This window comes from Musca domestica, unplaced genomic scaffold (genome assembly GCF_030504385.1).
Source record: "Musca domestica strain aabys unplaced genomic scaffold, Musca_domestica.polishedcontigs.V.1.1 29, whole genome shotgun sequence".
Classification (NCBI taxonomy): Eukaryota; Metazoa; Arthropoda; class Insecta; order Diptera; family Muscidae; genus Musca; species Musca domestica.
Window position 1 is genome coordinate 419,164 of NW_026712296.1, and position 25,799 is coordinate 444,962.

The window sequence follows — 25,799 nt, forward strand, 5'->3', positions numbered from 1 at the left end:
GAAATACAATAAGTTATAACAAATATATATTTACAAATATGAAAATGTAGCACTCATTTGCTATACGCACCTTTTGTTGTATCTGATACCTCGGCGGCACCGCGTTGCTTCTCCATGGCAGCTTTCTTTTCCAAATCACCGTGATAGGCCACATTTGATATGTGTTTGGTATTCTGTTTGATACGCAATGTCTCGGGATCATCGGCGACCTGTGTACATGTGTCAGGAAAATGAAGAAATGGAAAAATTTAACAAAAATAAAAAAAACTCACATTTCTGGGGTGGAATTTCAAATGAGTTTTCCGCCCTCGGTCATGTGATAACAAAACTTAACTAAATCTAATACAGCCAACATCATGTATGGCCAGCGTCAAGTAAAATATTTCGAAAAAAGGCCAACATTGCCTTTGGCCAATAGTGGCGATAAAATGCATTTTGTTGTGTGTTGTTGCTGCTGTTGTTGTACGAACAGCTATGCAAGGATAAAATATCGCAACAATATGTCGAAATTTGTTGTTCTAGGTTAACGCCTCCAAAATTATGACACAGTGGAGGAAAAGTCTTGGGGGATATTTTGTAAAATGTATGAGCTATGTAGCAAAGACTTTGTAGGTATTTTATACAGGACGACCTTTTAAGGCTTCTAAATACAGAAATCCTTTTTAGGATTTCTGTATAGGAAAACCATTGATTAGTTGTTCTATATATAGGAAGGCCTATATTAAGAAGACCTTTTTAGGGTATTTTATAAAGAGAAGACCCTCTATATGAAAAAACGTTTTGTAGATTGAACTTTTTATATAAAAGCCCTGATATTGACTTCGCTTATAGAGGGGACAGGGATGTTTTACATTTATGTAGAGAAGACATTCGGGTCTTTCATATAGAGGTGAGACATTTTATGCTATGTAGCGAACATTTTCTCTAGATCTTCCATATAGCGAAGACTTTTTATGAATCTTTTATAGAAGACCTTAGAATAGAAAGAACCTTTTTTAAGTCCTCTACATAGGAAAGGTATTCAATAAGTCTTCTACATAAGAAAGGCTACCATGTCTTCTATGTAGAAATTAACATTTATATAGTGTGACGGTAGAAATCCTTCCAGTCATTTTTGCCCATACAAATTATATAAATACTCATTGCAGGTGAACCGTTATCACAACAATAAGTCAGTGTCCACTCATCACCACCATTGTTGTTGTGATAACCAAATTTTTGTAAACAAGTTCCAGTTACACCAATGCGAACACGTGGTGGAGTCGGGTATAAAAGGGCATTCGATTGCAAATTCGTGACAGTCAGTGCCAGACCTAGAACGTGACAATACCAACTTCGATAAGAACATCCTTCCTAAGAGTACTTATACAGGTCTCTAATCCTTGAATCCCGGTGGTAACCTTGAATATCCCTGTAGTCCATCTATCGTAGATCCTTGTAGTGCTTGAGTACTTATTAAGGTCTCTTGCAACCGTATCCTAGAGTATCATTGAGTACGTACTAAGGACTCTTGTAAGCGTATCCTTGAATATCCTGTAGTGCCTGTGTACTTATTAAGTTATCTGGCAATCCTTGAATATCTTTTAGTGCTTGAGTACTTATTAAGGTCTCTCGCAACCGTATCCTTAAATATCCTGTAGCCTTGCAGTGCTTCAGTACTTATTAAGGTCTCTCTGAACCGTATCCTAGGTCCTTGTGGTTTGCTTGAGTACTTATTGAGGTCTCTCGCAACCGTATCCTTGAATATTCTGTAGCCTGCTTAAGTACTTATTCAGGTCCAATTTCTTGAGTACTTAACGAGGTCTCGGGTTCAAGAACCACTTCCAATCCCGGACTGAATCAATAAAAACGTAATACCAAACTCAAACCAATGTCATCCTCTTTCTGTTTTAACAAATAACATTTCTGTACGAACCCCTGGACCCGGCAAACTATTCCAGCCCAAAGGGGGAAATCCTACCGTTACAATTGACAAGACCTACTGTCGTTTAAATGGAGAAGACGTACTGTTGGTCTCCAATTTAGCAGAACATATGGTGGATCGTTTATATAAAAAAGACCTATGATTGGTCTTCTATGTAGAGAAGATCCACTGTTGGTCAAGACCTTCTATTGAGTTTCTGTACATAGAGAAGGCGTACTGTTGGTCTTCTCGATATAGACAAGATCTACGGTTGATCACCCATAAAGAGAAGGACTTCTATATACAAGGCCTTTTATAGCCATCCACAAAGAGAAGACCTTCTCTTAGTCTTCTATATAGGACAATTATTCTAAATAGAGAATATCTTCTGTTGGTCTTCTCTATATAAAGAAGATCCGATGTTGATATCTTTATAGAAAAGACCTGCTGGATAAACCTTATGTTGGTCTTCTATAAAGGCTTTCAATATGAATAAGACCTTCCATAAAAGGCATTTCACAGGCGTTCTAGATAGTGAAGACCTTCTCGAAGTCTTCTAAGAAGTAACGATTTTCGCCAATTATTCTATTAAGAGAAAATCTACAGTTGGTCTTCTATACAGATAAGATATGCTGTTGATTTTCTCTACACGGAGAAGACCTGCTGTTTGTGTTCCATGTAGGCCTTCTATATGGAGAAAGCCTTCTAAATAAAGAACCCATTCTCTAGGACGTCTATGTAGAGAAGATTGTTACTCTATATAGAAAATACATTCTATAATGTTTTTTTTTTATAAAAAAAAAACACCTCTCAGTTGACCTATGAGAGATATAGAGGATATCTTCTACATTTGGAGGACTTCTCCCGTGTAAAGGATAGTTCTATATGGAGATTTCCATGTTGGAGTTTTTAAAGTTATTCTATATAAAGTACCATAGGTTTTGTATTCTCCTGACATTTTGAAATCGACCTTATGTCAGAACCTGTAAATATACTGCAAACCATTGCTTATTAAGTTGACAAAATGACATAGAACCTTTAAAATATCATACCTAAGGATGGGCATATATTTACGAAAATGTTTCCTACCTCTTAAAATTTTAGAATCAAAATATGGGTACTAATGCTGAAAATTGCAGTTAGGATCTTAAAACTCCTGAATCGCTATAAGATTTTTTAATCAACTTTGTTGAAAAGTGTTCCTTTGGCTATTCTCTTGTATCCAACGAGAACCCAAAGGTAACGTTATAGCACAATTTCAATACCAATTACCCTACACAATCTTTGTTTTCTAATAATCTCCATTATAATGTCAGCAAATGAATGAATATATACAAGGACAAAGCTACATAGATTTGAAACTCTATGACAGTCATACATTTATAACCAAATTTTTATACCCTTCCGAGAAAATATAAAAAAAATTCACACAAGTTCAAAAAATCCTCCACTGTTCCCATATTTGTTGGTCACAACAAATCTTAAAAAAAATTGCCATGAAAAAATCGCACACACATGCAACCACGCCTTATGGACACACACACACAAAAGAACAGTTGGTAGACCAACTTGCATCCATCCGTCCGTCCACTACCCAAAATAAAAAAGAAAAACGTAGCTGTAGAGTGCATTTTTTGTTTTCATTTTTTTTCTTCCTCGTTTTGTGAATAATTTGTTGATACGTTTTAATGGTGACTGACCTGTGTAAATTTGCCTTTGGCCTTTTCAAAATCTTCATGATATTTAACATTCGATTGGATTTTCGTATTTTCCGCTATTCTCTTTAGTTCGGGCGTATCTGCAATCGCTGTGGCTTTGGCCTTTGGAATGTGACTGTAATGAGAAAAAAGAGGGGAGAATTGAATGAAAAATTTAAAGAATTGTGACAAAATTATTTGCTATCTTAATTGGCACTTTAAAATTATTTAAAAAAAGAAGTAATATTTGTTGTTTAAAAAGTTTTATCTAAAATATGAAATTGGTTTGGAATTCATATATATAAAAATTATAAAAAGAGAAGTAAAATTGTATCAGTCGGTTATGCCGACAGATGTTGACTTATGATTTTTTAAAGCTGTTGACCCTTTATGGGGGAGGTTCCGAAGCAATTGGCTAATATTAACCACTTCGTATCTGACCTAAGACTGACATAAAAACTACAACATGACAGATTTGGACTATATCGACTACTTATTGTACTTTATATGAGATATGTGGAAATTTTTTGGAAAATGTGGATATATCCGTGAGGTGACAGATATAGCTGACCGAAGTATTCCATTTTCATACTTCACTTAATACAGCTAAAAATGTGAAATGTGGTATGTGAAAAATTTGAAGGAAATCGAACATTTATATCCAATTATATGCGAAATCATAAATTCCATATACAGGGTGAGATGAAAAAACTCCAAAAAAGTCAAACGACATAATTGTTACATTTTTTTTAATTTTATTGAATGAAAGCAAAAAATGTTGGAACATTTTAGAATAAGTTTAGATTTGTTCGAATTGGCCAACTTTGGCACGAATTATAACCTTCGAACTGCCAATGAAACCGTCATACGCTGCCCGAATGTTGCTCTGCGGTATTTTGGCCCATTCCCGGCGAAGCGCTTGCTTGGGGTGATCGACACTTTGGTATTTTTAAGTGCCAACCTTGCTTTCCAAAATACTCCAGCGGATGGGTATCCGGAGATTTTTGTGGCCATTGTGCGCTGGAAATGAAGCGAGGAACCTCATTTTGGGTGGTCTGCGGCCAAAATGTTTGCGTGCCCAAGGCTTTAATATACATTCCAGAATATTTTTGCGGTAATATTCGGCATTTATTCTGATTAATACGAGCTGAGGGCGACCATCGGCTATTATGGCGGCTCACACCATCATCATGGCCGGCGCTTGAGTTCTGGTGGCCAACCAAAGGTACACATTTTCAGCTGTCCTCTTTGGCAAGTAAGCACGATAATTTTGTTTGTTTACAAACTATTGGACAACGAATGTTTTCTCATCGGAGAAAACCAAATTCGGCAGTTCACCACTTTCGGCCAAGCGAAGCAACTCTTTAGCTCTTTTGAGTCTATTTTCTCTCCGTTGCGGTGTAAGTTCATGCACTTTTTGGAATTTCCGAGCTCATTTTTCAATATTTACCGAGTGGAATATTGCGATATGTTCAGCTACCAGACAGAATTGTTCGATCGCTAGCATATTTAAAAAAATCTTATGTTGATAAAAATATTGAGATGTGCCAAGTCTGAATGGAATCGGAAGTTAATTTCGTGTTTTCGAGCTTCATGAATATTTAAAATTTTGACGCTCTGTGGGCGAGGTACCAGAAGGAGTGGATCGATATAATCCATCTTCACACCAGACATTGGGTTAATAAAAATATTGTGAAGCGTGTAATTTGAAGAGAACCGGATGCTTATTTCGGATTTTATGACCGTTTTGGTTATTCAAAATGTTAACCCTTTGTGGGGGAGGTACCAGAAGGAATGGTCCGATCTCTACCATTTTTGTAACAGATCTTGTGTTGATGGAAATATTAAGATGCACCAAGTCTGAACGTAATCGGGTGTTAATTTCGTGTTTTCTGAGTTTCATGAGTATTTAAAATTTTGAACTTCTGTGGGGGAGGTACCAGAAGGAGTGAATCGATATATTCCATCTTCACACAAGACCTTGGTTTAATAATAACATTGTGAAGCGTGTAGTTTTAAGAGAACCTTGTGCTTATTTCGGATTTTATGATCGTTTGGGATATTCACAATTTTAATCCTTTGTGGGGGAGGTACCAAAAGGAATGGTCCGATCTCTACTGCATTTATAACGGATCTTGTGTTGATGGAAATATTTAGATGTGCCAAGTCCGAATGGAATCGGTTGTTAATTTCGTGTTTTATGAGCTTCATGACTATTTAAAATTTTGACGCTCTGTGGGTGAGGTACCAGAAGGAGTGGACCGATATACACCATATTCACACCAGACCTAGGGTTAAAAAAAATATTGGGATGTGCGTAATTTAAAGAAATCGCACTCTTACATCACATTTTATAAGAGTGATAAAATATTCAAAATGGGGGAGGCACTTGAAGTGGTGGACTGGGGACGTACCAGAAGGAGTTGACCGATATTGCCCATCTCCGAACTTGATCTAAGTTTGGCAATAATATTACGATGTACCAAGTTTGGATCAAATCGGATACTCCCTTCGAAAGTTATCGTGCTCACCAGCCAGACAGACGAACGGACGAACATCGCTAGATCGACTCCAAAGGTCCGGAAACGGATTTGGTCCAAAAAGACATAGGGTATAAAACCTTAATTTCGATGAGGCACGTTTTGACCGTATCAAATGATATACACCCTCCCTAGTCATATGGCTATGGTATAATAATAGAATTTCAACAAATTACTGAGATAATAATGGTTCACCTAAATTTATTTTTCCAAAAAAAAAAAAAAAAACATAGGTTCCAGATTCTGGTTTCTTAATTTTTCATGAATTATTTTAAAATTAGAACAGAAATTTCTGCAAATGTTGACCCATAAGAGTGCATAACGATATGCGAAATTGTTATTCGAAAATAATTGTTTGAACCATATGTTTAGTCTCTCTCATTTTTCCTCCCCCTTTCACTGACAATTACCACCTCTCTCCCTCCTCTATATTAAAACTGGCCTAATCTAGGTAAAGTGATATGTTGGAATTTGGAGCATTTTATTTGAATATTATGATGCCTAGTTTTGTTTGTCTGATATGGCGACAATACATGTGCATGAGTGTGTGTGTGTGTGTAGGTATGTCGACATGCATTCGGAGACAATATACATATTTGGAACAAACCACAATCACTTCATTGCCGGTGGCATAAATTTAAACAACAGATATACTTATATTTGTCCTAGTCAGTTTTTAATCTCTGCTCTGCTCTAAGTAGATTGGAGTGAAGAGGAGAGAGAAAACAGAAGACCCCGAACAAATGAAAGACAAAACTTTATTGCGGTGGAAACATGAATGGAGGGCATTGGCGAGTCCCAGCCAAAGAAAGGGAAGCTACCATTTTTACTATCATCATTAAAAGGTAATACCTTTTTCTTCTTCTTTTTCCTTTTGTGGTTTGGCATATTTATATGTTTGTTGTTGTTGTTGTTTTTTTTCGTAACAACCACAATCGGCTTGGCAATTGTGACATTTGTATTGCCAAGTTTTCGTTTTTTGTGTTGTTTAGTTTGATGGGAAATGTTTTGGACAACATATAAAGAAAAAGAAAAGGCGAGGAGGGGAAGGTGGCAAACTTCCAAATTAACATGGATATCCTTTGAACTAAATAATATGGAACCTGGATTCGTTTTCTGTTTTATTATTATTTTGGCGTTGCATCTTATTTATTTAAAAGTTATTTTGAAAGTGATAGCCTGAATATTTTGGATGCATTACAAAATATCAGATAGACAGACAGCGAGAACGACAGGTAGTTGGACATACAGTGCAAATGGAATACTAGAATGTGTGTGTCACAGGATGTACATGGACACAACATCACAAAAACAATGTTTGAAGTTTTCGAAATTTTACTTTCATTTTATTTTTTAAATACACATAGATAAATACATACATATGTATGTGTATTTTATTTAGCAAATACATACAAAAATATATTTAAAAGATTAAAAATATCCATTTTCATTTCGTTACGTCTGCCAAAAAAAAGTAGACACAGAATTGAACCAAAAGTGAAGAGAGTTCAGCCAAAACCAATATTTCGAACGTTCACTAAGCTAAATGACAGAGGCTGACTGGCTTATATTAATTTTATGCAGCAATGTATATCTAAGCAGACTTTTTTGTGGAATGTCTAAATTTCCACAAGGAAGTTTAATATTCTAAATTTTGCACAAACTGGCAAATGTTTTGTAGGGTTATTTAATGCGCCAATGTAAGCGAAAATTGCCATTAAAGTAGTATTTTTCGCTTAAATTGAAACTTTTAAAAGTAAACCCAAAACATGTTGAGATAAGGGCAAAAATACAGAAGATTGAGTTTGGGTTAACTGCACAAGAAAGCAGATATCTACCTGAATTTCAATTACGTGCCTCAATGGTGTAGATAAAAGCAAGCCACTAAAAGTCAAGTCCGTCAAGAACAATTTAAACTTAATTAGCAAAGGCACAAACCAAGTTAATTTTTTCTTCGGTTCATAAATGGTTATAAGAAAGAGAGAGAGAGAGAGAGAGAGGTGGGGGGGGGGAGGTAGAGGCGTAATAGACCAGACAAAAATTAAATGTATTTCAATTCTTATGTCTGCAATTCCATATATTCGGAAAGTATTCCTCGAGACCTTTCATTTGGGCTCATGGAACCCGCTTCATTTTTAAATCGTATATTCTGGGTTTTAAATGGGGAGTTAAGGGTTACAAAAATATTGAGCGTATTTTTGAATTTTCAAATTATGTTTTTGTTTAGGCATTTTTATGTAATTTTTGAAATTGTGTTCCGTTTTTATACCCTCAGCCACATGGCATTTGATACGGCAAAAAAGTGCCTCATCGAAATAATGGTTTAAGACCCTAGGCCTCTTTGGGCCAAATCCGGACATTTGGAGTCGATCTAGCGATGTCCATCTGCCTGTCTGCTGCGTACGATAACTCTCGAATGGAGTATCCGAATTGATCCAAACTTGGTACATCGTAATATTATTGTCAAACTAAGATCGAGTTCGGAGATGGGCAATATCGGTCCACTCCTTCCTCAAAAAATGTCAACATTTTTAAAGAAAATAATTTAGTGCACAGAAAGAGAACTTTCTAATTCGAATTCGAAAATTTACAATATCGGTCCACTCCATCCAGTACCTCTCCCACAAAGCGTCAAAATTTTGAATAAGTATAATTCTTATAAAATGTGAACTATGTGTCCTATTGCCTTCAAATTACACAGATTACAATATTTTTATTGAGCCAAGGTTTGGTGTGAAGATGGTAGATATTGGACCATTCCTTCTGGTACCTCCCTCACAAAGAGTCAAAGTTTTAAATAACCAAAACAATTATAAAATCCAAAACAAGTATCCGGATCTCTTCATATTTCACACATATCATTATTTTTACTAACACAAGATCTGCTGTGAAAATGGATTGTGTCGATCTCCTCCTTCTGATTTCTTCCCCATAAAGGGTCAAAATTTTGAATATCCATGAATCTCTTAAAGTGCGAAATTATCATTCGATTCCATTCAGACTTGGCACATCTCAATATCTCCATAAAAACAAGATCTGTTATAAAGATGGTAGATATCGGACCATTCCTTCTGATATCTCCCCCCATAAAGGGTAAAAATTTCGAATTACCAAAACGATCATAAAATCCGAAATAAGCATCCTATTTTCTTCAAATTACACACATCCCATTATTTCTACAAACACAAGATCTGCTGTGAAAATGGATTGTGTCGATCTCCTCCTTCTGATTTCTTCCCCACAAAGGGTCAAAATTTTGAATATCCATGAATCTCTTAAAGTGCGAAATTGTCATTAGATTCCATTCAGACTTGGCACATCTCAATATCTCCATAAACACAAGATCTGTTATAAAGATGGTAGATATCGGACCATTCCTTCTGATATCTCCCCCCATAAAGGGTAAAAATTTCGAATAACCAAAACGATCAAAAAATCCGAAATAAGCATCCTATTTTCTTCAAATTACACACATCCCATTATTTTTACAAACACAAGATCTGCTGTGAAATTGGGATATATCCATCTACTCCTTCTGGTACCTCCTTTTGTGTGTGTCGAAATTCTAAATATTCACGAAACTCATAAAACACAAAAACAACATCCCATTCCATTCAGATCTGACACATCTCAATATTTTCATCAACAAAATATTTTTTATAAAGATGGTAGAGATCGGACCATTCCTTCTGATACCTCTTCCACAAAGGGTTAAAATTTTGAATAACCGAAACGATCATAAATACCGAAATAAGCATTCTGTTCTCTTCGAATTATACACATCACAATATGTTCTAAACCCAAGGTCTGTTGTGAAGTTTAACCGTCACACGCTGCCCGAATGTTGCTCTGCGGTATTTTGGCAAATTCCTGGCATAGCGCTTGCTTGAGGTTATCGACACTTTGGTATTTTTTAGTGCCAAACTTGCTTTCCAAAATACTCCAGACACAATAGTCCAACAGATTGGTGGCCGGAAATTTTAGTGGCCATTGTGCACTGGAAATGAAGCGAGGAACCTCATTTGGTGGCGCGTGCTGAGTGCGATGGTGCTGAGTCTTGTTGAAATGTCCAAGGTCTGTTGCCAAAATGTTTGCGTGCCCAAGGCTTTAATACACACCCCAGAATATTTTCGCAATAATATTCGGCCTCTGACCTCCTTGGCAATATTAGGCCATCTGACCTCTTTGGCAAGTAAACACGATCATTTTGTTTGTTTTCAAACTGCTGGACAACGAATGTTTCCTCATCGGGGAAAACCAAATTCGGCAGTTCACCACTTTCTGGCAAGCGAAGCAACTCTTTACCTCTTTTGAGTCTATTTTCTTTCTGTTGCGGTGGAATTTCAATGGCTTTCCCCCATATGCCATATGTTCAGCTCACGAGCCATTTTTCGGGCACTCGATCAAGTCGCTTCTTTACTTTTCGAGCAATTTCTGCTGATGTTGCTGTTTTCTTCCGCCCACTTACTTGACGTCGGGCTACGCTACTAGTGACAAGCGATGATACGAGACACAAACTATTTATTCATATTTAAATGGTGTAGTGCTCTAACGATAGCCACTTGTGGTTTTCCAGCCAAATATAAAGAAATCACACCATCACACTTGAATTCCACCACGAATAAATTTTTTCCGGGACAATTCTCACCAAAATGCTTTTGTACGCTTGTAAACAATATAATGAGTTTTTTCATCTCACCCTGTATATTTTATTGTTGTACTTTTTAAGAGAAATTTCCATACCATCAAAGTTAAGTTATTTTTTTAAGTTAGTACCTATCACTCAAGAACTTTAGTTATTCTTTTTTAAGTTAGTACCTATCACTCAAGAACTTATGGCGTCAGTCCAGAAATCATTCGCAAAAAATATAAAAAAAAATTTGTAGCATTTGTCTTAACCATACCTGAGCTAATTTTTGGGCTATTAATTTATTTTGGCCAATTTCGAGTCCATATGCTTCCACAACTAGATAGAAAACATTTGCAAACTTTTCTGCCATCATCCCCTGTACAACACCTAAAACTGCATAAACCAATCCTTTTTTTTCGTTTACTAAAAAAAAAATAATTTCAATTTCTCTGAAGTGAGTTTGTTCATCCAAAGTTTGGTTTGAAATCCTTATCTAATTCTTGGTATCATTGCAATTTAAATTAATGACAAAACTTTTTTTATATACTTGAAGTATAGATTTGTTGTCCAAAGAACTCGAAGTCGAAACTTCAAATCATGACCCACAAAAGAAGAAAAAAAAAAAGATTGCAAGAGAATGGGCAAAAACATGGAAATAGCGCAGGCTTTACAAAAAAAAAAAAAAAAAAAAAAAAAAAAATACAAAATTGCACGTAACTTTAATGACCCATTATGGTTAGATATTAGTAACTGCTGTTCTGGCAGTTGTTGCTTCTCCCAGCAGCTAAATAAGAGCCAACTAGAAAACTTTTACTTTATATAATTGCAAAAAAAAAAAAAAAACACAACTAGTGAAAACTTTATCTGGAACACAACAACAGCAAAACGGCAACAGTTTCCTGTCTTCTCCCCTTTTTTTTGCAAATGTGAGCATTAGAGAGAGAGTGAGAGAGAAAGGGGAACATATGGAAAAACCTGCATTTCAGCGGCAGTAGCGGCACCAACAACGCCAATGAATAACAGTAACAATAGCACAAATAACAAGAAAATGAAAATAATAATAAATAGAAAATTGATCTCAATTCTTCCAAACACGCGCACACACACATAGACATACATACAAACACATATAATTAGCACAAGGCAACGATGAAAGCAAAACTAACGCACAGCAAATGAACCCGCGGGGAGAAAACTCTATCGTCATCTTTTGTTTTACTGAATTTCAGTTGTCAATATATATACGAGGGTTGTTCAATATATTTTGATTAGAAAAGCTAGATGTTGCCACTAATGATTATCTATTTTAAGAAGTTTTATATAAAAGACCATTCGGGGTGACCTATATATGTGCCCAATTTATAGGAGGTTATTTTGAATATCTTATGTCTTTTAAAGGGAGTTTAAGGATTTTTATTTATGAAAACTTCTTGAAAGACGTCCTGTAAAAGGCCTTCCAGCTAAAATATGGTGGACGCATGTGCCACATTCAACATCACTAGTAATGACCACCAAGCACCCTCCGCATACCTAATAATAAGCATCGATGGCACAGAGCCAATCAAAAATTTGGAAGTCATAAGTGCAGCTTCTTACCCTCTCTATTACAAATCGATCCAAAAAATGGGAACAACATATTTTCTACATTATCAGTCCCAAAAAAAGTACAAGGTAGAATTACAAACTTTTATCATACTAAGTAATGAGTAACATCGACTCAGAGTGACCAACCGGACTACAAACTCTAAGGTAGAGTGCTAGCAAATAAACAAAAAATTTGAAAATATGAATTTCGAATTTTCGAGTTTTGCCTTGTTAAGGCGTAGCTCATATGTTTATGACTTATGGGTTTATTTCTTTTTCGAGGAGAGCTTAATGATTTGAAAATTTCAGCGAAAGAGTTTGCCAAAAAAAAAAAAAAAAAATACATATCGATAAGCAACAATTAAAGTTCGTAACAGTTCCCGACTATTAATCAAAAGATCGTCACTCCTCATCCTTCCATCAGGCACACAAAATGACCAAACCAAAAGTTTAAATGTGGGTGAAATTAAACGCAGATTCAACTCTAGCCTAGCAAAAATAGTCCTTACAAATTGGGCTATCTAATCATTATTTTACCAAGGGCATATCGCACGCAAAAACTTTTTATTTTCTAGTCAATAAAAGTCGATAAATCTGCACTTATATAATGACTTTAATGGCCAAAAAAATAACTACTAATTTCATGCTACATGACTTTGTCGAAGTAATGGGTTGGTAGCCGGATTTGTAATGAGTAATTTTGCTGGATAGTGTTCCAAAATAGAACTATGTTTATAACTTATTTATTAGTTCTGGAAGTAGTGTGATAAGTACTTACTTTCTATGAGGGCTTAGGATGCTTGTTTGTAAGAAGTTACTGCTGCCAAAATTTACTTACAACCCCATTATTTGGTAATGAGATCTTTTCCTGGGTATTTTATCTTCAGAGGACCTTTTCAACGTCCTCTATTCGAAGATGTTGAAGATGAAAACCTTTGGAAGGATTTATATCCATCGAAGGCCTTATGATGGTCTTCATTCCGTCGAAGACCTTCCAGTAGTTTTACCCACGGAAGACTTTTTGAAGGTGTTCTATCCATAGAAAACATTTGAAGATCTTCTTGAAGGACTTACATCCAAAGTGAACCTCAGAGAGGTCATCTATCCACAGAAGACTTCTTAAAGGTCTTTTATACATTAAAGACCTTTTGAAGGACTTTTATCCTTGCAGGGCATGTATCCCTAAAGGACCTCATGGAGATCGTCTATATATGATCCTCATCTATCCATAGAGGACCTTATGGAGGTCGTTTATTCATTGGGGACCTCATAGAGGTCGTTTATTCATCGAGGACCTCATAAAAGTCGTTTATTCATCGAGGACCTCATAGAGGTCGTTTATTCATCGAGGACCTCATAGAGGCCATCTATCCTCATGGAGGTCATCTATTCATAGAGGACATTCATGGAGGTCTTCCATTCATAAAGGACCTCATGGAGCCATGTATTCATAGAACACCTATTCATAGACCTCATAGAGGTCATATATTCATAGAGAAAGTCTCCCTTTAAAGTATTCCTCTTGACAGTATAGATCTCCTAAAGGCATGGAAATAAAAGGTTTCTAGAAGACCACGGGAAGGTATTTTATCCATTGAAGACCTATTGAAGGCTTTTATCCATAGAGGACCTGTGGAAAGTCTTTTATCCGTACACTAGATCATGAAGGTCTTCTATCAGTAGAAAAAATATTGAGGGTATTTCATCTATAGAAGATATCATGAATGTCTTGCCTCCATAGAAGATATCTTGAAAATATTATATTTATAGAAGAACAGAAGATTTTCTTTCCATAAAAGACCTCTGGAAGGTCGTCCGTTCAATGAAGACCTCTTTATAGTCTATAAGACTTCTAGAAGTCTTCTTACCATAGATGTCCTCTCGAAGGGGGTCCATCCAAAAAAGACCATTTGATGGACTTCCATCCAAAAGACATCTTGAAAGCCTTGGAGAACTCTTAAAGTTCTTCCATTCGAAGAAGACATCTTGAAGGACTTCTATTTTCTGTCAATATAGGGTACGCCAATTTTTTTTTTTTTTTGAAAATCGAGTGTAGCTCCAGCTGCGCGGCACGCATTGCTGTCATGTTGAAGCCAAATGATGGCAATATTCCCCTCTTAAATTTAGGTGAACCAGAATTCGTTCTACATGGCTTGATAATGTAACGGCCGCTTTTTGCTTTCGAAGTAAAATTACCCAATTATGGCTCAGGACCAAAATCAGGTCCAAACAGTGACTCATTTTGGGTGCACCGGCTTTTCAATATACACGTGCGGTTTTTCTGTGCCTCCAATGCGACAAGTTTGCTCGTTTTATACGGAGCTGACGGTGTTTTTTCCTTCCAAAATCTGTATGTAATTTTCGCACACATTCTGCAACCTTACCATGATAATTTTCAAAGAAATGTCGCAAATTTGCCACCGTTGTTCGAGCGTGTACACAACCATATTCTTCCAGCGGAAGTTTAATATAAATTATATTTCAAATCAGACATGAGTTAAGTGTTGCAATTCATGAAATAAGTTCTAATTGAGAAATAATGTTAGATTGTGGATCCAGTAGATCGCTTGAAGATCTTCTATCTAAAGCTTATTCATACTGAAACATATCAAGAGGTAATTGTGAGATAACGGCCCTCGTACTCATGCGACCATTAACGATGTTTGTTCAGTTGTTCTTCGTCTCATCGGTGACAAACAACATTCTCTTAAGCGTTTTTAATATAATTTTCATTTTCAACAAAATCTATCGAAAATAGTAAAAAATAAAACAGGGAGTGCCGCGGCTTCAATTATCTTAGAATGGAATTTCCACTAATTTATGTAACAATTAAAAACACACAAGGTATTGGGGAAAAACATCGAAATTCCATTTTACTTGTGTTTCAAAGTCGAACGCAATGGAAATGGATTCTATTTTTTTGTGTATGTTTTTTACAGTAAAGATAAATTTTTGCTAGTTGGGACCTTCCCTTCAAAATGGTTTTAAAATTCAATACTGAATACGCTTTTGGTGTGTTTAAAGTAGAACTCCGAAAAACTCGCTCGAATTTGTTCACAGAGTGAACCTCACTCCGAAGTGCTTCTAGGAGCAGAAAAAATCGAGCAAACTTATTTTTTCGATGTCGCTCGGTTGTGAGTGTTCCTATTTTCACCGTTCGTGAGTGGGAGCAAAATTCGTTGAATTCAAAATCGAGCTGATTCTATTCCTATCGAGCACTCCTTTAGTTTTTGTCATACCGTTGTTGTATTTCTATGTCGGTGTATTTTTTCTGTGCACTCCTTTTCACCCTCCTTTTTACAAAAAAAAAAAAAAAATAAATAAATAAATAAACAAATAAAAAAAAAATAAATAAAAAAATTCCAAATTTGCAATTATGCATGGCCAAATAAGCATTCTTGATCATTTAGTTTTAGATTCAAATCTTTCCCCAGTTTTTTTTTTCCTTTTTCATTTTCGCAACTTGGCCTCTAACATTAAGTGATGATGGATTGCCACCTCTTAAGAAATCCTTTGTCAGGGAAAATATTTCCTTGTCTATGATCTCACAAAATGACACAGCTAAAGACAATTATTATGTAATTTCATAAAATGGAAGGTAGTTGTTATGGACAAGAGAAAAAAACCTGCATCGAATCAAGTGTAATTCATTCACACGACAACAATTGTGCGGCAGCAGAAGCAGCATTCCTTTTGTCGGTCAATTTTGCAACAGCAACAACAAGTGCAACTTGAACCACAAATCACCAGAATGACCAAAAGGGGTGGCCATAACAGAAAAACATAAAAAACACACGAAGACGTAGGCAAAATTGAGGAATTAAAATACCTAACAAAATATTCGAGTCGATCCATGGAAAAACTTCTATCCAGACATCTGAAAAATTTCGTGCGAATTTGTACAAAGAGTAAAACTCAATCACCCGAATTCGAGAGAGTGCCTCCTGGGAGCAAACCCAATTTTTCGCTCTTGCTCGAATATGAGAGCATATTTTCCTCGTTTCAAAATAGAGCACATTCTACTCTTGTCGACCACTCTTTTAGTTTTTGGCATTCCGTTGTCATATTTGTATATGCACATAGTATGGACTGTATGTTAATTTCGTCATTCCGCTTGAAACTCATATTTTTGATCAGCGTAAAATTCTGAGACGATTTAGCCCATCTGTCCGTCTGTTGTAATCATGTTAGAGTCAAAACGAATAAATAAAATAGGATGCTAACATTTTGCACAAATCAGTCTTTTGTGTGCAGGCAGGTCAAGTTCGAAGATGGGGCATATCTGTCCACGATATTGTATAGCCCCATATAACGGTGCCCCCAATATTGGGTAGTTTGATGACACACATTTTTCACATTTTTCAATGAAATTGTCTGAAAATCACCACAAGTAGTTCTTCGTGACTACTTTACCCCCTGAAAAAGAATTGTCTATATAGGTTCACGATATCGTATATCCCCCATATACCTCCCTATATTCGGTATTTTGATAATTGTAGCAAAACTTTTCATTGGAATTGTCTGAGAATTCACACCAGGGGTTGCTTCTGGGGACTTTACCCCCGTTAAAAGAAATTTCTATATAGGTCCACGATATCCTATAGCCCCCATATAACGATACCTCCCAATATTCGATATTTTGACGATTTTAGGGACATTATTCACTGGAGTTGTTTGAAATTTCATATTTTGAGTTCGTAGTGGGAGCTACAGTCTATGCCAGAAAATTGTCTATGCAGGTCCACGACTTCGTATAGTCTCCATATAATGGTACCACCCAACATTCGGTATTTTGTTGATTTTAGCGGCATTATTCATCGGAGTTGTTTCAAATGTCGTATTTAGAGTTCGTAATGGGAACTACAGTCTATGCCTGAAAATTGTCTATGCAGGTCCAGGTCTTAGTATAGCCCCGATATAATGGTACCTCTCGATATTCGGTATTTTGATGATGTTAGCTACATTATTCACCGGAGTTGTTTCAAATTTCGTAATTAGAACTCGCAATGGATACTACAGCGTATGACAAAAATTGGGTATGCAGGCTCATGTCTTCGTATAGCCTCCATATAACGGTACCTCTCAATATTCGGTATTTTGATGATTTTAGCGATATTATTTACCAGAGTTGTTTGACTACTACAGCCTTAGACAGAAAATTGTCTATACAGGTCCAGGGCTACAATTCTTGTTCTATGAAAATGTGAAATGAAAACTTTTATAATGGAAAGAAATGTCAAATGAAAAATTTTATAAAGGAAATATTTTTCATTTCATATTTTCATAGAACAAGAATCCAGCCCCGGTCTTCGTATAGTCCCGATATAACGGTACCTCCCTGTATTCGTAAATTGATGATTTTGACTACATAAATCACCGGATTCGACCTGGAAGAAATTACTGCTCTTTTACATGTTCTGTACAATATCACTCCCATCTCTCCCCATATTTTTGAGTGAGAACAAAATTCAAATTCAAAATCGAGCAGATTATACTCTTTTCGAGCGCTCTTTTAGCTTTTTTTATATCGTTGTTGTATTTCTATGTATGTTGATTTTTTCTGTACAAGAAAACCTTCATCTTCTCCCTCTTCCTCCCATCTTCCCCTAATCTACAAACAAGTGGAGAGTAGATTCGGTAAAAAACTCCCATTCTTCGATCAATTCTTCTCTCGAAAAAGTTGCGCTCCCGAGTGAAAATGAGCGAATCCGTGGTCGCAGGACCCATAGGGAGTATTCAAATTATGGAAGACTTTCAAATTGTCTTCCATCTAAAATTTTTATGGCACTTCACTCATGTAGGAGATATACTATATCTAGTGAACGTAGTCTGGATAACAATTTTCCCTTCCATTTGAAATGTTGTGAAATGTCTCATATACAGAAAAATACTGGCTGCCGTAAACTCGGTTACCAGTATCACCAACATCGCCACCATTACCTGTCATATTTGGCAGAAAATAATTAAAATTCTTTGAATACAATATGACAACAATAGCAGCACAAATAACAACAACAAGAAGAATGGCTACAAGAAACAGTAAAACCCCCTCGCCCCACGAATAAAAACAACCGCAATAAAAAAAGATAATTTAATATGGTAAAAATTGTATGTCCGTGGAAAATGATGTAAAACTAGACCGTCGCGTTGGAAAAAAATGAAAATTGCAAACTTAACCGAATACGAAACATGGAAAAGCTAAACAATAGACAAAAAACGACAACAGCAAAAACGAATAATGCTCACATTAAAGGAGATTGTCGACGCAGATGCCAAAGATCTAAAAACTGACCGCCACCGGACAACAACAGTAATATAATTTAGCACACTCATGTTTATTCGGAAAAGTGAGTCGCTGGACAAATCATTTTGTCCCACATTTGGTTGCAATGTTTGTTCGGTTTTCTTTTTGTTTTTGCAGTGGAAAAATTTAGCAATCTAATTGTGCGAAAGCATGGCCTACCACAACGTATGGTGGGGGGGAGGAGGCAAAGAGGAAGGGAGGGGAATATCTACCAGCCAATTTAGAGTAGATGTGGTCATTAAACGGCCTTGTGCCACTGTGCTGCGGAATTCCAAGAGAGATAGAATAAAACGAACGGAAAAAATCAATGAATCTTTGACACTAATCACAGCGAACATAAAAATGATTCCTCTTTCAATTTGCCAAACACTTGACGTTATTGGTTGACCGACTGACCGGCGGCTGGTTGGTTGGTTGTGGGGCAGATGTTGTACGCCGCCGTTTGCCGTAGCATGTAGTTATGGCAATGGGGTAAAACAATGACTTAGGTCAGTGTCTCAGTTGAAAAAAAAAAAAAAAAAAAATAAAAACAACATTTTTGTGAAAACATCTCCCCGAAGCAATGAACGTCACAATCTTTGAATACCCTGCACCATTTGGAACGATTTTGACAATTATCAAAAAAATAAAATCCGTTAAAAATTCTGTTAAATTTTTAAAAAATACCAAATGTACCATTATTTGCGACGACGTGGACCTGCATGGGCATAAACCATTACAATATTCAAATGCGAAACTTGAATAAAAAAATCGGTGAATAATGTCGCTAAAATCATCAAAATACCGAATATCGGGAGGTACCGTTATATGGGGACTATATGAAGACGTGGACATGCACAGATAATTTTCTGTCTTTGGCTGTAGTATTCATTTCGAACTTCAAATACCAAATTTGAAACAATTCCGTTGAATAATATCGCTAAAATTATCAAAATATCGAATATCGGGGGGTTCCGTTATATGGGGGCTATAAGAAGACGTAGACCTGCACAGACAATTTTCTGTCTTAGGCTGTAGTATTCAATTCGAACTTCAAATACCAAATTTGATACAATTCCGGTGAATAGTGTCGCTTAAATCACCATAATACTGAAAAAGGGGAGGTATATGGAGACTATATGAAGACATGGACCTGCACAGACAATTTTCTGTCATAGGCTGTAGTACCCCTTACGAACTTCATATCCCAAATTTGAAACAATTCTGGTGAATAATGTCGCTAAAATCATCAAAATACCGAGTATCGAGGGGTACCGTTATATGGGGGATATACGAAGACGTGGACCTGCACAGCCAATTTCCTGTCATAGGCTGCAGTACCCATTACGAACTTCAAATGCCAAATTTGAAACAATTCCGGTGAATAATGTCGCAAAATACGGAATATCGGGAGGTACCGTTATATGGGGGCTATACGAAGACGTGGACCTGCATAGACAATTTTCAGTCGTAGGCTGTAATACCCATTGCGAACTTCAAATACCAAATTTTGAAACAATTCCGGTGAAGGGAGGTACCCTTATATGGAGGCTATACCAAAACTAGGTCCACGTTTTGGTCACACATTTTCAATACCAAAAGTTCTGCAGACATAATACACATTTGAGTAAAATGTTATCAACCTACTTCATTTCGTTCGGAAGCTAGAGTGATTTCCACAGACGGATATATCAACGAACATCGACTAAATCGACATAGAATTTTATGCTGATCAAGAATATATACACTTTGTGGGGTCTAAAATGTATATTTCGAGGTGTTACAAACGGAATGACAAACTTAATATACCCACCATACTATGGTGGAGGGTATAAAAACGACGAGAACGTGCGCAGCCATTCCATCTGATAGACCCACTATTCCTAATGGAGTGGCGGGGTCGTATTTTGACTTCTACCTGCACACGCCTACTTTGAGTCCGACCAAAAAATTGCATAATTTTCTATAACTGACACTTTTCCTCGAGTGTATGAGATAACATATTGGCCTCTACTTCAAGCGAACAATTCGCCTTGCGAATTCCTTTGGCATTTAAAGCAGATTTTTGTTTCAAGCCGCCTCGTTCGTTCTACAATCACTGTCTGTCGGAATGTCCAATTGTTTATCTGTATGGGTGAACGCCTGTCTGGTGGTTTGTCTGTCTGTCTGCATGTCGGAGAAAGAATGAATGAATGCCCGAATACCAACCAGCCAACCAAGTTATGTATGAATGAAGACTGAGGCAGCAGTTGTGCCGGTTGGTTTGATGCATGTGTGTGTGTGTGCGGGGTGTCTGGTGGTCACAGCTACAATCTTTACCTTTCCGTTTACGTTTTCCCCACTTTTGTTGTTTTTGTTAAAGGCTACAATACTTTGTGTGATTTCCTTTATGGTGTTCGTTTTGTCTTTAATGCGACGTTTTCTTTGTGTGACTATTTTTCTCTTCCAGTGCTTGGTGTAGGAACAGTGGACATTAAGAGAGTAAGTAAAGGAGTAGCGTAACGCCAGGATATGGTAGAATTTTTCGCTTGCAAAAAATTTTCAGAGATAGATATTTTTTCCTATTTCCAGGAAAGTATTTTTTCCTGGAAGACGTATCCGGCAACCCGCATACGGAGAAAAATATCTCAAAGAACACGTACAGGGAAATTATATGGTCCAATTTCAGACGATATTTATGTGAGAGGAAGGAGAGGAGGAAACCATATTAAACTTTGTTTAAGATGAGGAATTTCAATGTCGAACAGGATTGGAACGATGAAACAACCTTTGAGGAAAAACGATAGAAACCCCACTATAAAGTTTTTCAGAAGATTTTCTGTATTTTTCTACAATTCATGCTGGACTCATACGAAAACTTATTTTATGTACTTATTTTAAAGAAGAACCCTTTAATGGTCCTTCTAAAGAGCTGCTGTCCACCGAAGGACTTCTATAAAGAGAAGACCTTTTAAAGAGCTTTTAGATACGAAATGTGCTGTAAAGAGTTTCTAGACACAGAGGGTGTTCTAAAGAGCTTCTATAGAGAGAAAGCCTTATAAAGTGCTCCCAGAAGGATCTTTAAAGAGCTTTTAATAAGAAAAGGGATTTTAATAAGCTTCTAGACGCAGAAAGCTTTCTGAAAAGCATACATATATAGAAGGTCTTCTAAAGAGCTTATATACACAGAAGGTCTTCTAAGAAGCTTCCAGATATAGAAGGCCTTCTACAGAGCTTCCGGAAAGAGAAAGTCTTCGAAAGAGCTTCTCGCCACAGAAAATCTTCTAAAGAGCCCCTATACATGGAAGACATTCTGAAGAGCTTCTATAAAGAGAGTGTCTTCCGAAAATATTGCATAAACGGGAGGCTATCTACAGAGCTTTTATAAACAAAAGGTCTTCTAAGTAGCTTCTGGGCACAGAAGATTCTATGCAAAGAGAGCCTTCTTAAGAGCTTCTATACACTGAGATAAGCTTTTTTTCCCTAGAAGAGGGATTCGGATACCCTGATATTTGACCAAAATTCCGGGGTCAAGACTTGGGTTAGACCAACATCTACTTAACTGGTTTAGACAATTTGAAGGTTTCTTAAAATACCCATCCAAATTTTTTATATTATGGACCCGGATTTTTATAAAAAATGTCGAAAAATGGCTCAATCTTCTAAAGAGCTTCCATACACTGAGATAGGCATTTTGTCTCGTTTTCGGTAAAAAAAAAATATTTCCCTAGAAGAGGGATTTGGATACCCCGATAATTTTAGCAAAATTTCGGGTTCAATACTAGGGTTCGACCAAGATCTACTTAAGAGGTTTAGACAATTTACGAATCTGATAACTTATGAAAATATCCATCCAACATTATACCCGGACCCGGATAGGAATCCTTAAAATATATACCAAATTATGGTTAACTCTGTAACCTTTCCGTAATGCTTTAAAATGGGTTGTATATAAATCTCGGAAAGAGAAATATTAGTTTAAGGTCCTATTTCTTTATGACGATACGAAAGTTAATCGAAAGGAAAAGACTAATTCAATGTGTGCTGCGGTTTTATATCCTCAGCCATATGACCACAGAGGATATATATCATTTGATACGGCCAAAACGTGCCTCATCGAAAAAAACGGTTTTATACCCTAGGACTCTTTGAACAAAATCCATTTTAAGACATTTGGAGTCGATCTACCGATGTCCGTCCGTTGTCTGTCTGTTTGGCTGGTGCGCACGATAACTTTCGAATTGAGTATCCGATTTGATCCAAACTTGGTACATCGTAATATTATTGTCAAACTTAGATCGAGTTCGGAGATGAGCAATATCGGTCCACTCCATCTGGTACCTCCCACACAAAGGGTCATCATTTTCAAAGAAAATCATTTACTGCACAGAAAGAGAAAGAATTATCCGAATTTTCTCCAACTTTGCATATCCTAATATTTGCATCAGTGCTAGGTCAGGTGCGAAAATGGACAATATCGGTTCATTCCATCAAGTACCTCCCCCACATAAGTTCACAATTTTGAATAACTACAACTTTTGTAAACTGTGATGTAGGAGTCCGATTGCCTTCAAGTTTCACATATCCCAATAAGTTTATTAACCCAAAGTATGGTGTTAAGATGGAATATATCGGTCCACTTCTTCTGGTACCTCCCCCCACAAAAGTTCGAAATTTTGAATATCCATGAAGCTCATACAACGCGAAATAAACATCCGATTCCATTCCGACTTGACACGTCTCAATATTTCTATCAACACAGGATATGTTATAAAGGCGGTAGATATCGGACCATTCCTTCTGGTGGCTTCCTTTGTGGGGTCAAAGTTTTGAATAACCAAAATATTTATAAAATCCGAAATAAGCAGATTCAGGTTTTCTGTATATTTCACACATTCCTTTTTTTACTAACACAAGATCTGTTGTGAAGGTGAGACATATCGGTCCTCTCCTTCAGTTTTTACTAAACTGGAGTCAAGCCATAATGGATCCAGTCGAGGCTAAACAGAATTCTTCTTAAAAATACGAATTGTCTTATGGAAAAATATTTATCCTGAGCCTCAATTCTCTCTATATAATTCTCTATATAAAGGAAAGAAATGTCAAATGAACAATTTTATAAAGGAAATATTTTTCATTTCATATTTTCATAGAACAAGAATACAGCCCCTGGACAGAATAGAATTTTCTTAAGTAAAGAATCTATCCTCTATGGATTATAGGTTGTCAACATTTAATTGACCTTAAATTGTTAATAGGGTGCTAACCTCGCCATCATCACCACCACCACCACCAAGTGACGGGAGTGAGTGAGCAAAATTCGCTGCTGCAGATGGCCCACAAAAGGCACATACCTTCCTCCTCTAAGTGAATGAAATGAGTTAAATTAATTTATTATTTATGTTTAAATTGTTTGCAATTTGAATTGCAACGTCAACGGCAAAGTCACATCCCGCCATTACACATGGGGGTTGTTGGTTGCCGGTGAGTTTGGAAGGTCTCCATTTCCCAGTGGCTCGCTTTGACTACCCATGATGATGGTCAGTGTTGATGATGATGGTCGGTCAGTCAGTCTGTCTGTCATTCGGATAGTCAGTTCATTTTTTGAGTTTATTGAACTCAGCAGCAGCAACAAAAATAATAACAACAACAACAACTATATTGGGCAACAACATTATCCCGAACAAGACTGGGGCTACAAATTTTGCAGTGTGTAATATTAACTATTCATTATTGATTATGGGCAATTTTCACACATACACACAGACACAAAAACATACATTTTAGTGATTAAAATAAATAATTCTAAATAACAATAGGGGAATTAATTTTCAATTTACATGGAAATAAATGTCATTTACATTTAGAAATAATGGAAAAAAAGAGAGCAACTAGTCCGCTAGAACACATCCCACCGTGGGATGGGTGGCTATAAGCTATAAATATTTTAAATATTTAGGAGTATCTATTTAAAAATAGTTAATAGTAATAATTTAAAATTAAAAAAAATTAAAATAAAACCAGTAAGGTCAAAAGTCGGGCGGGGTCTACGATATGATACCCTACATCACTATTCAAATTTAGTAGAGTTCGCGTAACAAAATAATTTATTTGAAGTAGATCATATCAACTTTCCAAATTTCGCTTTATAACAGTTATAATTTGGTTTCAGGGGGAACTAATATATGGGAGGCATATCCAATTCTGAATCGATTTTCACTAAGTTTGAGGGTGATATTTTTATCCTTTATGCCAAATGACATTGCTATAGAGTGCATGATATCACTTCGAGAAGGATTATATTAAAAAAATATATCGGAGCCGAGTTCCACAAAATGGAAACGTATGTCCCGGAATTCACTCCATTTGGGCTGATATTAGCCATTTTTTGCGCAATAAATATTAAATCGGATTAAGGATACATATAGGAGCTACAGATAGAGACAAAAAAAACTGTAAAAAAAAGTCGAACGCCATAATTTTAACATTCTTTTCAAATTTTATTGAATGAAAGCAAAAAATGTCGGAAATAACATCAAATTTTAGAATAAGTTTAGATTTGCCAAAGGCCAAAGGTCATGAATTATGACCTTCAAACGGCCAATGAAACCGTCACACGCTGCCCGAATGTTGCTCTGTGGTATTTTGGCCCATTCCCGGCGAAGCGCTTTCTTGAGGTGATCGACACTATGGTATTTTTTAGTGCCAATCTTGTTTTCCAAAATACTCCAGACACAATGGTCCAACGGATTGGTATCCGGAGATTTTGGTGGCCATTGTGCGCTGAATATGAAGCGAGGAACCCCTTTTTTAAACATTTTTGGATGGCGCGTGCTGAGCGCGATGTTCCTGAGTCCTGTTGGAATGTCCATGGTCTGTGGACAAAATGTTTGCGTGCCCAAGGCTTTAATACACACTCCAGAATATTTTCGCGATAATATTCGGCATTTATTCTGATGCCACGGTCGATTAATACGAGCGGAGAGCGACCATCGGCTGTTATGGCGGCCCACACGGCGCTTGAGTTCTGGTGGCCAACCGAAGGTGCACATTTTTAGCTGACCTCTTTGTTTGTTTACAAACTGCTGGACAACGAATGATTTCTCATCGGAGAAAACCAAATTCGGCAGTTAACAACTTTCGGCCAAGCGAAGTAACATTTTAGCTCTTTTGAGTCTATTTT

The 25,799-nt window shown here is 36.6% G+C and overlaps 1 protein-coding gene across 8 annotated transcripts in view; it reads right to left on the reverse strand.

Annotated features, from left to right (window-relative positions):
• LOC101899632 (LIM and SH3 domain protein Lasp) overlaps positions 1 to 25,799 on the reverse strand; it is a 183,594-nt gene that overhangs the window by 19,549 nt on the left and 138,246 nt on the right. For all 8 annotated transcript variants that reach the window (XM_059124444.1, XM_059124445.1, XM_059124441.1 and 5 more), the window contains exons 4-5: positions 3,604 to 3,736; positions 71 to 209 (exon numbers count right to left, since the gene is read on the reverse strand). In XM_059124444.1, the coding sequence (XP_058980427.1) occupies positions 71 to 209; positions 3,604 to 3,736 (272 nt within the window). The remainder of the gene's footprint in view (positions 1 to 70; positions 210 to 3,603; positions 3,737 to 25,799) is intronic.